The sequence below is a fragment of the Nicotiana sylvestris genome, chromosome 7, assembly GCF_000393655.2.
Source record: "Nicotiana sylvestris chromosome 7, ASM39365v2, whole genome shotgun sequence".
In the NCBI taxonomy this organism is placed as follows: Eukaryota; Viridiplantae; Streptophyta; class Magnoliopsida; order Solanales; family Solanaceae; genus Nicotiana; species Nicotiana sylvestris.
Window position 1 is genome coordinate 44669841 of NC_091063.1, and position 15331 is coordinate 44685171.

The 15331-nt window shown below is 35.0% G+C and overlaps 1 protein-coding gene across 1 annotated transcript; it reads right to left on the reverse strand.

Moving 5' to 3' along the window:
- Nucleotides 1–6226: 6226 nt before the first annotated feature.
- LOC104234174 (protein LIGHT-DEPENDENT SHORT HYPOCOTYLS 10-like) lies at nt 6227–11218 on the reverse strand. Its single transcript, XM_009787704.2, has 2 exons — nt 10484–11218; nt 6227–6508 (listed from the first exon to the last, which is right to left on the reverse strand). Exon 1 carries the CDS (start codon nt 11077–11079, stop codon nt 10546–10548), a length of 534 nt encoding a protein of 177 aa, XP_009786006.1. The 5' UTR covers nt 11080–11218; the 3' UTR covers nt 6227–6508; nt 10484–10545.
- Nucleotides 11219–15331: the final 4113 nt, after the last annotated feature.

Below are 15331 nucleotides of genomic sequence, written 5' to 3' on the forward strand. Positions count from 1 at the left end.
CAAGACCCAAAGGTGGATATTTATGCAAAGTCAGCCTTCTGGCGTCCCTTTCGGGAACATTCGGCTATTTATCAAAACAGCGTCACCCGATTTATTTACGACTCTTTTTTAAAGTTTGAAACGCATTTTTTTTATTCATTGATTTTGGCTATTTTAGCAAAAATGGGGGTTGAACCCGACGAGGGTTGCCTACGTATCTCACATCCGGTGAGAATCAAATCGGCGTAGTTCGGGCATACCGTAAATAAAAAAAATCAAATAAACCTAAAAATCAAGAATACGTATTTTATTATATTTTTCTTTTGCAAAGAGATAAAGACTAAAGAAAATATTATTATGTTTTTTTTAGGAAATATTTGGACTATTAGTCCGAATTTATAAAAGGGGTACTACGAAAGAGACAACATTTTTTTTTTGAATTATGAATTTTCCGTTTTTTTTTACTTTTAAATAAATACCTTCTCCTTTTTTTGATTTTGGAAGTGATAAAAAAAAGAAAATTTTTTTTATATATATTTTTTTTAATAACTCAAACTAAGAAGACAAATTTTGTTTTTATTCTTTTTTTTTAGAAAAATTCCGGCGAGGTTTTGACACTACTTGGACATTGGTTTTATTTTTCCAAAATAAGTAATTATCTCCCTACACTGCTATTTTCTTTTTAGAAACCGGTCAGCATGCGGAACTGAAGCAAATAAATGCGCAAAACAGATAGGGATGCAGCAGGATGGTCTTTTCATTTCAGGTTGCTAGTCCTAGATGGACCCAACCCCTGTGTTGAGTCCCCTAAGTCAAATGCAACATGATGCAAATAAGAGTTCCTACTAGGGATCCGACATGAAATCAAGTTATTCAAGGTTCGTAACCTGGGTATTTGTTCTAGACTGTGTACCCGAGCGGACAACTCGAGTCGAGGAGGGGGCTACGTACCGGGGACCCGCGAGATCGTCCGGCTTTGTAACTTGTCCGACCTCTTTCTTATTTCAGGTATTGACACTAACAGAATAGGGAGTCTCGACCAGCGAGCTTCTCCCCGGAGGTAAGAAGAGAAGGGTTTCGGCACAGTTTATATACAGTTCAGATAATATCAAAGCGGTAAAAGACAACATTTAGCACGTTATGCAAAAACATGTAATAAAGATCAGATAATAAAGCCAAATATAACAATTATTCTAAGCTCGAATTCTTGAACCCTGAACTAGTGGTTCTGGGTTAATCTTCCTCTAAAAAGGTTTTTAACTTTTTGTCACACCTCCTTTTGCGCGCCCGCCCCGAAGGGTTAAATGCGCGAGGGAGTTTTTCCAATTTAAGTGACAATATTCGAAATGGGATTATTTATTTAATTCAGAGTCGCCACTTGGGAAAGGTTTGGCTTTTGGTGTCCCAAGTCACCGGTTTATCTTGAATCCCAAATCGAGGAAATTTTCGACTTTCCAAATGAAGTCTGCGAACCAGAAATTCTAAGTAAGGAATTCTGTTGACCCGAGGGAAGGTGTTAGGCACCCTCGAATCCCGTGGTTCTAGCACGGTCGCTTAAATTGTTATAATGGCTAAATATCTGATTTAAATACATGTTGTGACTTATGTGCTTTTATTAAGTTTAAACCGCTTTTATTATTATCATTTATTTTTATAGAATTGCAACGTCGTGAAAATGCATCTCGAACCACGTCACAATCAATGCACCCGTGGTCGTCGACACATTTTGACTCCGTTGAGATTCGGATTTGGGTCACATCAATGTGCACCCGTGTTTAAGAAGGTTAAATTATTAAAGGTGCGCCTAAAGCAACTAGCGTATTGTTATTTTGGGAAGGCCGTAAAATTCGCTAAACGGCCTGTCCCGAATTCTAAGTATTTTAATATATACATTTAGAGGGCCCCGCAGCTTGTGCATTTTTGTTTGTCGAGGCTCGTCCCTATTTTAGAAAGGATATCCTAAAGTGGCTACATTTCTAATGCATTTGTCTTTAAAACGAGAAGGAAAAAAGATACATGCTAATTTAATTATATGCTTTGGCCTCAAATGGATTCTTATTAATTTCTGTTTAATTGTTTACAAAGTGAAGAGGCGTCGTACCTTGTGAAACGTGTGAGATTGACAGAATGCTATACTTGTATCCAAACATTTCTCGAATCGAACTTAACTAGACTTATTTAGGCTAGATTAAGGAAATTAAACGCTAGGCATTATTACTAATGGGGATTCGAACGTGCTCCTATATATTGCCTGGCGGTCCTGATAAAAGATCTAAAAATAACACAGAACATTATTGTATAAGGTGGAAATATTCTATCCTATGCATGTCAGTAGTTAAACGTGAATCCAGTCGAAAATTCTATACCAATTATCCATACGTCCTACGTGTTGTACCATTACATCTTGTACTAGAAAACAACTATAAACTAAGATGCAAGAGGCTAAACTTGATTAAGTATTATCTAACCAATCTTTCGCTACTGAATTACGCACTAATCAATTTATACAAAAGAAGTCAATATACCATGAGCATTACAAAACAGACATCTAAATTTCTTCAAACTCCTTTCATTTCATGCTTTCAAACTGTTATAGTTAACACCAAAATGGGACTCGAAATGTGTACTTGAATGCTGAAATACAAAGAAGAAGTGAAGCAGAAGAGTCAGCGGCAGCAGATAGCAGAATAGCAGCAGCAACAACAAAACAAAATAATTGGAATAGAACCAAAATCCCAGCTAGACCAAATCCCAGAGTGAAACAACAAACAACCAGCATACTCAGTTGGATTTAGAAGAAATTATGTATTGGACAAACAGGTCAAGACCATTGAAACCAAGACAGCAAGAAGAGTGCGATTTATAGTTTTTTCTGTCTGTGTTACCAAACAGAGTTCTTTCCAGTTTTCTGCTTTTCAGAACTGCAACCCTCAATCTCCAAAACTAAATTTTTCTATGTGTATTCTCTCTTTATCTGTCTGTGTGTATGTATCTATGTCTATCTTAAAATCTGTATGCCTGACTTATGTGTGTATGTGTATATCTCTCAATGTGTATCCCCATCCCTTTATTCTCAGATGGTCTCCTATATGCTCTCTCTTCACAATTCCCTCTGTCTCTCTGTATGCTCTCCCTAATATCAGGTGTCCTCCTTTCTTCTCCTTCTCCTCCTGTTTTTCTCTATCTTTTCTCTCTTTTCTCTATGTATGCTCTATATCCCCTCCCTTCTGTATTTCAGCTCTCTTCTTTTATAAGCCTAAACCTTAGCCCTTTAACAGCCTGTTAGACCAAAAGAAACCCCCTCCCATGTGCTCTGTTTTCTTTTTCCACTTAATTATTTAGAAATAAAACCCTCCCATGACATTCCCTGACAGTCCTCTTTCCCATTTTATTTACTAAAAGCAAACATGGGCAGCAGGAATATAATCTGACAAGCATGCTGTCAAACTATTTTAATTCGAAAAGGGCCTTTATGCACATGTTGTGCACAAGTGCACATGCCATCAATTCAGATTGCAATTACAGACCAAACCTTAGGTTTCTGAAGTCACATTAACAACTATAAGTAACTGAACTTAGTTCTTAGTTGATTCAGGCAATGTTTAAAAGAAGCAAATCGATTTATTTTTGTTCAGACAGTTGAAACTAATTGACGACACATGTCGACTCGACTATACTAGTTATAACACATACAATCGTAACCAAAAATCAGACATTTAACTGTATCGACACACGATTTGAATTATACTGACTAAGCAAAGTGGTACTCGAGGAGCCAATTGATCAGTCAACATTTGAAGCTCAATTATTCGCACAGCACATACATACGCATTATCAGAATAGGAGAGGGATTCAGACAAACACAGAGGTTCAGGTAAAGTGGACAAACAAAAGTTGATAAAATTTAAAGACACAAATTAAAACAAACATGAACAGACTTTTAGTCAATCACATGGACTAAACAGAAATAAGAAAAGAAAAAGCAAGACTCACCTCAAATCTCGAAAAATCAAAACCTTAACTCGGACTTGGACAGACCTTTCTTAAGGCTGAACGGACTTTAATCGAAGTGTTTCTCAGATGAGAAACACTTCGATTAAGGTCCATTAGACCTTAATTTCTTTGGCTCGAACGGACATGGACCAGTGACGAGGAACCCTAAGGTTCCAAAAATCAGATCTGGGATTCATGCTTCCCTGATCAGATTCGGACCAAACCAAGCATGGTTTGGTCTCGAGGGGGTCTGGGGAGTGTCTGGTGTGAAGCTGGGGTTAAACGGTGTAGATCGAGTTTTGACTCGAATCTTCAAATGAAGATTCGAGAAGGTGGGATGGTATCCGAGTTAAGTAGTTAACAAATCCATGTTTAGGATGTCAAGGGGATTCTAGGGTGTTAAGGTGAAGATCACCGGCGTTCATGCCGCCGGGTTTCTGGTGAAGGGAGATGGGGGCGGCTAGGGTTTGAGGGGAAGGGTCTGTGGAGACGAAGGCTGGGGTATTGGATAGAGGGGGCAGGGTATGTTAAGGGGCTTATATATGGAATGGGTGGGTCGATCTCAACCGTCGGATGAGGCACGATGAAGGGCCAGGATCCTTCAGCTCGAGGAAAACGGTGTCGTTTCATCTTTTAGAGTGTTTGGGTCGGTCCGGGTGGAAACGGGTCGGGGTCATTAGTGGGTTATGGGGAGGTGATCTTGGCCGTTGATCATTTGGAGATCAACGGCTCAGATCAGACTCAACCATTACGACGTCGTTTGGACGTCCTTGGTGTCAGCTTGGACTGGACCGGGCAGGCCTGGTTTTGGGCTGAGTTTGTTTGGGCCAATTTTAAAAGGAAGGGCTTTTATTATTATTTTATTTTCTTCTTTATATTTTTTTTTTTAAAAAACAAAACCTAAGTAAAATCAAACTAAGATTAAATAAACACTTAATACAATTAATTGCACACACATTAAAATATTTTAAAACAGGTAAAATCAAGCAAGAACAAAATCACGGACAAAGATGCCTATTTATGATTTTTTATTTAACAACCGTGTTACGGTTCAGATTACGCATGACACGTACATTTTTTTTTGTATTTTGTTTTAATAAAGTAAAATGGGCAAAAAATCATAAATAATTAACAAAGTGCCATGTAAAAATCCAAAAATTGTTCAACAGGATCAATTGTTATTACTTTTTATTTCTTTTGGAGCGATTGTCGCGCGAAACAAAAATCACGTGCTCACAATGACGTGGCGGGTCATCACACATATCTGTAAATATTCTTTGGATGACGTGATAGTGTAATTTTTTTTAACTCTAACGGTCTTAAAATGTCCAATTTTGATAAAAGAAAGCAGGAAATCTCCTCACTACTTAAAAAATGAATCCGTTTTACATTAGTGGTAACATAAAGTGATTGACTATAAAATTCGTTTGGTCCTATATACTTAATTAAGTTTTTCTTTGATTACATTGGTAGAAGAAAAAGAGGAAGGGGAAAGGGAATTGTGAAAACTAAACTGAACCTCGCTTATCGTGTAATTTCATCAGTTAAATCTTGCTTGTATGTATTATAAGGTTGATAAGAAACCGAGTTTGGTTGGTTTTGAAAATGTCAGTTGAATTTAGCTTAAGATAAGTATCACTTACCATGGAAATGAGAAGAAACCATCATGGCAATTAGTTTAATTTCTTGTAATGGATAGGCAACAATTGTGTTTAGACTTAATTACTTCTATCTTGACTTTTGTAATTTTGACAGATATCTTTTTGGTTTTCAAAAGGAAACAATTTGAGAATGTTTAGTTTGCGAGAAATCAATTAGACTCACTTTGTTGATATCACGACGGTAAAAAGGAGAATAATGAGGAATTTTCATAAAGCAATACAAATTAGAGCCTAATTACCATACGCAACTATAATTTGTCTAATTATATCATTTGTACCTACTGTTCATGTTACTAGCTTGTATTACTTGTATTCAGACACGCAGTACATTAATACAGAAAAATAGAATGCTTCATTGAGAATCGTCGAACTCGAGGCCTCCGCTTACTAAGCGGATGCTGTTGCTCTCTTATTTCAGTTCGAAACAATCGATATCTTGTTTCAGTATTACAAGTGAATTTGCTATAAAATTCAAATATAGCTACGAACGGTAAATTTCTGAAAGTATAACTACGAACAATAACTATAGTATGTGTACCGTAATTTTTCCGAGAATAAACTACGTACTGCACGGTAGAATTTGGATCCAAAACTGAGAAAAGCTGCACTGGCAAATGGGAAAATCACTTGTACAAAAAGTTTTATGATCTTACAAACTTACAAGAGATAATTTACGATTCACTAATAGCTGGGAATATGGGCTAAGTTCGCCAGAAAATAATAGTGGATTACTTAATAGTTGTTTAAAGGAAAGGCCCTTAAACAATACTAATACTTAATTAGCAGAGAAAGGAAAGGGGCTTATAACCAAATTGTTGACATAATACAATTCTTCCAGAGCTACATAGCAAACCGCTTAATTGTTCAGCAATATCCTGCTCATGAAGCGTACAGTCATCAGTTCTATTCTCTAGAAATATATTTCAAGGATTAGAGTATTTATAATATGAACGTTATCTGCCTTACACAAATTAAAAATGTGCATGTATAATTATGTCAAAAGAAAAGATAGAAACAATATAAACGTATAATGTAATCATTAATGTTGAGTCGGTTTTGATTTCTAGTTAATCAGAATATAAGAATTCAATACATATAGATAAAGTAAGAAGGAGAGTTCCTCTATGAAACATCAAAGGCGATACTAGAAATGTATCCTTAATTAAAGAGCACAAATTAACACTCCCAGTCTTCTACTTGTAAAAGCCTATTTTAAGCATAGGGAAAGGAAAAACAATAGTCTCGTCTGTTGAGCCGAGGGTCTCCTGAAAACGGCTTTCCTACCCCCGGGACAAGGGTAAGATCTGCGTACACTCTACTCTCCCTGGACCCTACTAGTGAGATTCTACTGAGTTGTTGTTGTTGGAAAGGAATATCAATACTGAACCTCGCGGCATAGAAGCACTAGAAGGGTGAATGGTTAAGTTACACTTAGGTAACTGATAGATATAATGTTCTACCTTCTTCAATCTCTAATCATGAAATTAATAATATTATACTGCAAAGTTGATCTAATTTTACCAATATAGCCACTTATACATTAAAATATACTTAGATTAAATAGAAATAAATTCATCTTATTGGCAGTGTATATAGCTCCCATCTTTTCAGATCTTCTTAGATACTAAGTTATACAATAAAACAACAATATATATTTCAGTATCAAACAAGTTGAGTTGTCTATACATATCTTTACTGACCGTGTAACTCATTTAAATAACCTATACTTAAGTTATATACTTACATGAAAAACGAAGAAACTACAAGCGTGGACGCTAACATGACAATTAAATTTTCTAGATTGATTCCTTTAACTATATAGACACACATACACACTCCAAACATTGATGAGTTTAACAAATATTCAATCATTTTTTCAAAACCAGAAACAAACATGCATCAACCATAAAATCAACACTAAGTGGTCGTTTGGTTACCAAGATAAGAATATTAATTTAGAAATAGAACTTGGGATTGTATTTATCCCATACTTGATTTGGGTATTAATTAATTTCGGATAAAATTTTGTATTAAATTTGTGGGATTAACTATCTTATATATAGATGAGATAGCTAATCCCATGAAATATCCTTGTTTATATCCCACCATTGTAATAAACAACCCCTAAGGGGTTTTTGGAATGATGGATAAGCAAATATAATCCTCGGATAAAAATTTAGCACCACCTTATTTCTTATTTGGTTACTAATCTTGAGATAAGTTATCCCGAAATTAAACATAATACCAGGATAACTTATACCTGCCAGAGGATGAAATAATAATCCCATGATAAATTATCTCAGGATAACATAGTAACATTGAAATCCCATGATTAACACAACACCAAACAATCAATAACAAATAATACGAGAATAACTAATCCCATCATAATAAATTTCAACTAATCTCATCATAACTAATCCCAACATAACTTGTCTTCAGACCAAATTATCCCAAAGATTAAAAACAACACTAATAATTATATGCTGTAGACTTTTTAAACTTTGTGAAAAAGAGAATGTACGACTATCATTTAAACCAGGAAAAATGGTCAAATTTACCCTTTTACATTCGAATATTATCTACATTTAACCTTCACTATATTTGTTGAATCTCATTTTAAGTGATTAAATGCACGAGCACTCAGAGATTTTCGTGAATATATTCCTCGTATTTTTGTGTGTGTGTGTGTGTGGAGTTTGCTTATGTTTGGCGAAAATAGGAATATGTCATAGTACATCACTATTTTTTAGGAGGAAAATTTTCATTGTGGATCTCAAATTAATATTCGTCAAAAATAAATAAATAAATATATATATATATATATATATATATATATATATATATATATATATATATATATATATATAGAATTCACAAAAATCTCTGAATGCTCATGCATTTAATCTATTAAAATGAGGGTCAACAATAAAAGAATATCACCTATTATTCCTACATGTTCCATTAGTAACATTTCCTTGCTTACTCTATATTTTGCTTATGTTTAATCTTTTATGATTAGTTACATTCGCCTATGGATTAACCTATTATCATCACCTTACCATTTTGTGAAATTAAAAAGAAGGGTAACTAAACTAAATAACCCCACATTCTGTCCAGTATTCTTATTGTTACTACATAAAAAAACAAGAGATGAGCTACCTGTTTCCATTTTGAATGTCAATGAACAATATGAAGCAGAAGCAAACAGATGACAAAAAATGCAGCAAACGACCAACAGTATCGATATTGGCGAAAATAGGAATATGTCATAGTACATCATTATTTTTTTATGAAAAATATGTGTATATAAGAGCATTCTGACAAAGAAAGAATAAGTGTGACCCCCCACAAAGATCCAATACAAACAGTGAGCAATCTTGTAAAGATACAAAAGGACAACTAAACTATGAAAGATTCAAATCTCAAAATTGTCCTTGCATTAATAAGGTGATCTATCAGTGCGCCCTTATAGGAATATTAATATTTAGTATTTTAATGTTACCAAGAAGTTGAAGGAATATCTATATATATTATATTGTTTCTCGTACATAAGAAAGATTCGTAATCATGATTTTGCGGATTTAAAAATCCAATGTAAAACTTACTTTTTTATAAATTAACAAGAATTATTATCCATGGTTGAGTAAATTATTATACATTGATTGATTCAGGTGTAGGACATTAATTACTACTATATATATAATTATCTATTCTAGGATGATACTGCTAAACTGCAAAAGCGTATGCTTCCTCAAATGACTATATGTGGGGTGCACAAAATCTGCAGAATCCGAAAAGAATATAAACAAGTTGAAATTAAAGGGTGACAAATATTAAAACCAGGAATAGTTACTACGTCCAAATACTACAGAAAACTTTGCATTCTTGAGCTAATTAGCTGTTACCAAAGTTAGAGAAGAGGACGAGCCAGTTCTTCATTCATGTCAGTCAAATTTATGTTCCACAAATCTTGTTTTCATGAAGGTAAATGGGGTTATTAATTTGGAGAGTGTTATCGGAATTCTGCTTGATATGCTTAGATTTCAAATTTGCAAGTGTAGTTTTAATATTTTAAAACGTTCACTTCGATCCAATAGAGATTCAATCATATTTTTGCCATTTTCATCCAGCATTTCTAGGGTTTGAGGTAAAGGGCTAAATATTTCCTGCTTTCATCAATTGAAACTCACGAGTTAAGATTGTAAAGGAATGTAGACTCTACTTTCCCCCACCAAGTTTTCTTATCATCATTTCGGGTTTTGATAAACCCAGTCTAACAGTATAAACCATTCCTTAAGATCATTGAAACCATTCCTTAAGATCATTGAAACCTAGTGTTCAACATAAAGTAAGTTTGTCCTTTTGAACAAAAACTTTAATTATACCCCTCTCATAAGTTTGAAGGAAGACTTTATATAAAAGTCAAAGAACGATCTTGTTTCAACCATCATATAGTCAATCTAAAAAATCCTACTTGTACTAGTTTTTGTTATATTTTTTCACCTTTGGATCTTGCCTTTTGATGTAAAGATACTGAAAGTATGCCTCTTTCCCTCAATATATAGAGGTATCGGCCTAGTCCCTTACGTCTCCTTGTAACTTTGCATATAGTTTAAATATGATTTATTAGTAAAGTCGAGAAGAGAGAGGCCAAAGATTATATAAGAGCACAAGAGGCAGATTTGATTGGCTTGGCGAAAACCAAAGTGATGAGTGGAAAGGCAGCCAGAGTTACAGATGCTTGGGAAAGAGAAAAAAATTTATACCCTTCGTAGTGTATTAACTAAGCACTCAAGTAAAGAAAATTAGCTAGCACAAGAAATTTAGTAGTGTTTGAAAGATCTTACCATTGGGAAGAAGCAGGCAATAGGCAGAAATCCAATATATATATATATATATATTAATTGGATCAAGAAAATGGGTGATGAGAAGAAGTGGAATCATCATCTCCTTTGCTGTCACTGGTACCACCAATCTTCTTCTTTTTCTTCTTGTACGGAATGCCACGTGCCTTAGATTGACACTCTTTCACTTCTCTTAGATAGACCCGAATAGCACCGCTGGCAAATGGATTTGTCTCAGGCGAGCCGCCGTTCTCTTCATAGGCGGCTCGAAGCCGTCCTATGAGAGCGTCAAGGCTTCCCCACGCTTGTCTTAACGGACAAGTACAGGGAGCTGGTGGCTCGGGCTGTCCATAAAAGATGCAACCTTGTAAGTGAACCTTAGTTTTCCCGAACTGGTCTAGATATCGGAGAAACTCTAGGACATGGTTGCTATTACATTGGGATATGGAAACTGGTGGCCTTTGATTTCTCAAGTACTGACCGAAAGTGTTCCAATCTCGTCGTTTTTGAGACTCGTATCGACTCAGTGTGGCTGGTTGATCGCCTGGGGATCTTGATGATCCCTCAACCAATTCTTTCCCTCTATCAAAATTTGACATGTTTTTAGTAGAATTGAAGTAGATTGTGATTGATCGATTTTTGTAGCCAAAAATGAGGCAACTATTGAAAAGCTAAGGCAAAGGTTAAAAGAACAGGAGAAAATGGGGGATGAAATCACATCAAAGGACCTACTGATTTGACAAGAAATGGGCCACATGAATGTTGCTTTCTTCTTCTCTTTTCTTCGTATGTTTTTTGCCTTTATAATTTCGTTTACATTACCGTTAATTATACGTTTTTCTTAATAAGATACAATTATTGATGTCATTCTATTCAACATTATCCCCGTCAAAATATAATCTCCATTAGTTTCTTCCATAGAAGGATAGTGACTTGGTAATTGACGAGCGCAAAATACAACATGAAATTAATTCTCGTTAATCCAAGATAATATAGTAAAATATAGTCTCCACAGAGACAGAATTTAAACAATGTTCGGGTAATTTCTACTTATTTACTATTCAAGATGATTAATACTTGATTTGAAGTGATTACTGACTACAATTAATTGGAGTACTAAATCAACATTACTACTTATTGGACTTGCTCACAGAGAGTGAGAGTTGAACTAAAACGGATTGTAGGCCAAAATGAGAAATAAGGGTCACAATAGGATATGTATAAGCTAGTTGTTCGGGATCTTACTCTATTTAAATTCACTTCTAATGTTCTAATGATTTTCACGAATTCACTCGATGATTAGCTTAAACGTAAGGTCAAGATTCCTCTCGATTAAATCTGAACTCTACAATAGAAATAATTAATATGAAGCACTGTGGAGATATGCAAGAACACATTAGTGGACTAGTCTTTAGGAAAACTTCTATCGAATATTCTCCTAATTTGGTTTAATCAATAATTTAAGAAGCTCTCTCGATTACTTAGAAGAATTACCAAATTAAACCAACCCAGATAATGCAAATTTAATCACCAAATATTTCTCTTTAGATTAAATAAACTAGTGAATAAATTTACGAAAAATTCAAAGCTCTATAAACGAATTCATGCAATTGAACCAAAGTTAAATCCACAAATATCAATCAAACACCATATCCGTCAAACCTTATAGTAACTTACTCCCTAACGGTGGAGAAAATCATCATAATTGAGATTAAGAATATAAAAAAACATCAAAGATAATTTTACGATACAAATTTCCGTTTTGCACCGATTGTTGGCAAGAGAATTGATGAAATCTTGTGTCTTCAGGTTGTGATAGCTCTCCACAATTCCCCTAGGCCGAATCCCTGCAAAAACGTGTTTACAGTATATTTATACCAAGTAGAAACGGGCCCGAATAAAATTACCCTCTCTGAATCTAAGTGAAAAAAGTTGGGCATTATTTTATACTACCCTCTCTGAGCTAATTTTTTCACTTGCAGGAATTTTGCACTAGCGCCCGCAGCCCGCGGCACGGTAATGCATTTTTCTCAGAATATGATTTTTTCTCAATTTTTGACATTCATACTTGATCATCGACCTCCGAACGCGATCCCGATTTAATCCCTTGAACTTTTATTAAGACTTCAAAGCTCCCAATCATCCAACTTAGCTCCAACATCGCTCCTTACGCGAAGTCATCTCTACAAAGCATAATACATATAAGAAGTACAAAGTACTATTTAGGCTCAAATACAATCAAAGTATAGTAATTAGAGTGCAAATTATATAATAAAAAACGTGATACCATAAGTAATCCCATTTTCCCTCGCTATATTTGCATAGTCTAGTAAGCTTGAAAAGTACACATATACATGTGTATCACAATGTAACTGGCGCAAACGTTTTTGACCCTACGTATATAATTATTTGACCAGTTAAAGGAAACAATTCTTAAAAATAAATAACATGAGAAGACTATTTCAAAACCAATAACAATTATTGGTGCGCTTGGGAAAATATTCTTTAACATGATCTTTATCTTGACTAGGTTAGTGGAAGGTTGGATATGGTATAAATTAGATGATGAAACTAGACTTAGCATTGGTACAATTTCGTCCTAATCTCGTTCGCCAGAAAATTACGAAGGAAATATATATATATATATATATATATATATATATATATATATATATATATATATATATATAATAGATTTTAAATTTCCTTGGCTTCTTTGTGTATTTATATTTTTATATTTTAAATTTCTTTAGTGCAAATCCTAGATCCGGTGTATGCTACTAATATTTTCTTAGTTGTCTTGGCTGTCCCTTTCAGATGTAGTGGAATATTGTGCATAATATACATAGGGCCTATATATATAAGACTTCTTCTAGAATTCGTAATGAGTAAGGTGGACTTTAAAGTTTTTCTCAAGAATTGGAGATCCATGTCAGGTCTATTGGAAGCAAGATTTTTTATGTTTACGTGTTTTATTTCACATATTTCTGACTAGTGATCTCAGCTAGGATCATTCACTAATTAAAATTCGCTACTATAGTTGGGACATTAATTTAGATTTTGTACTGGCTTTCACGTGCAATCTAAACTATATACGAATTGCAGATTAATAAATCCTTCCTTACAAGATCAAGATTATCCAGGTAAGTGTTCAATCCATATATCACCGGTGAATTATTGAATCAAGACCAAATAAAGACCAAAAAGTGTATCCATCTTTCCAAATAAATTCAGCTTAACGAATTAAGATGCTAGCCTAGAATTAGGAATTCGACACCGAAAAGTTGCATTTATTTTAGCCTGGATCGAATAACGGTATAGGGTAAAATCGGTTCGTATTAAATGCTCCTATAATAAAGCGACACGTGAAACTAGAGACAGATGAAATGAGAGACAGGTCGAAGTCAAGAGGGGAGGCAGCAATCTTGGTTGGCATCAGGAAGCCCCCTAAGGGAATGTTGCTCATGAAGACAAATGAATGCTTGTCACCTGGTAACATTCATTGAAGAATATTCTGCAGTATTAAATACATAGTCTGTTATAGAGAATATGGCATTCATAGCCTACCATTACACATTCTTTACTGGCCCCATAATTGTAATTTAAGAGGGGCTTGATCCGAGGACCTTATTCCCAAGGTGCTACTATAAATAGGGATTTCAACAACCATTGTAGCTATACAAATTTTCTGACAACTTATGCAATACACATTATTCTAAGCTCAACAACATTTCATTTCTCGCTTATTGTTATTACTACTGTCTTCGGAAGCTCTGCTCCCGGGACCAAGCTATTTGTTATCTTATCTCGATTTCAACGCAAAGTCTAGCATTTTATTTAATTTATTTATTATTTTGGGATCAAATCGATTCGCTTGTCTGTCGTGCCCCCTTTTTTCCCTTCTGACGGGGAAGTCCGAGTTTCGACATTCATAGGGGTAATAACTCATTTTCTTTTGGGAATTGGGTATTTGAAGAGTCAACCTAACGGATTACGGTGCGTTAGGGCACCTAGAGTGATTAACTCTTGGGTTGGTCTGCATTATCAGAGATTAGGGTAAGGGCTCGAAGTAACCTCGAGGGGAAGGTGTTAGACACCCCTCTTGATCCACAACTCTGGGTCCCGGCCGAACTTATATTCACAAATTAGTCCATTACAAGTAGACAATTGAATCAAATAGGTTGCAAGTAAAACACATTGGATAACTCAAGTAATAAGATAAAGATTTGGACAAGTTGTAAAAGAAAGGTTTAAATAAAAAGGGAATTTTGGTAAAGGAGGGTCCTAGGTTGGTTATTCTACAGGATCACCCCACACAATGTCTAGTAAATACTCTTCAATGAGGTGTTACACGTGACATTAGCGCGTAGTCATCATATGCCATAACTTCCCTTCCCATCCCCTTATTGGTCATGCAAAACGAGTGTTTGGTCAACAATCTCTAAGCGTGCTGCTACCCGTCCCGTCTTAATGGTCATGGAGAGAGTTAGGACCTCTACCTATAGGTGGTTCTAGACGGACCCCTACGATTTTAAAAGGCGAAAATTCTAAGGCGACAATCAAAACACTTAGGACTTTCAGCACATAAAAGGGAGCAATTAGAGGCTCAAAATTTCCTCCTCAAACAAGCACATAAACAGCACGACTCAAACACAATTAAGGGTTTTTATTAGACAGTGTCCTAAGGCAGGATATCTAGGTGAATATGCAGAAACAAGCAACTTATTTTTTAGAAACTCAGGAGCAGTGACCATAGCAGTTACCTATGGATTTTTTAAAGCTTGTTAGGATCAGAAAAACATTAAGCTATAGAAACAGTTTTCAAAAATGCAGTTTTTAAAATGCCCTAAA

Excerpts from the sequence above, each read along its gene's own strand:
- LOC104234174 (XM_009787704.2), bottom strand. The coding sequence starts at position 11,079 with ATGTCAAATTTTGATAGAGGGAAAGAATTGGTTGAGGGATCATCAAGA.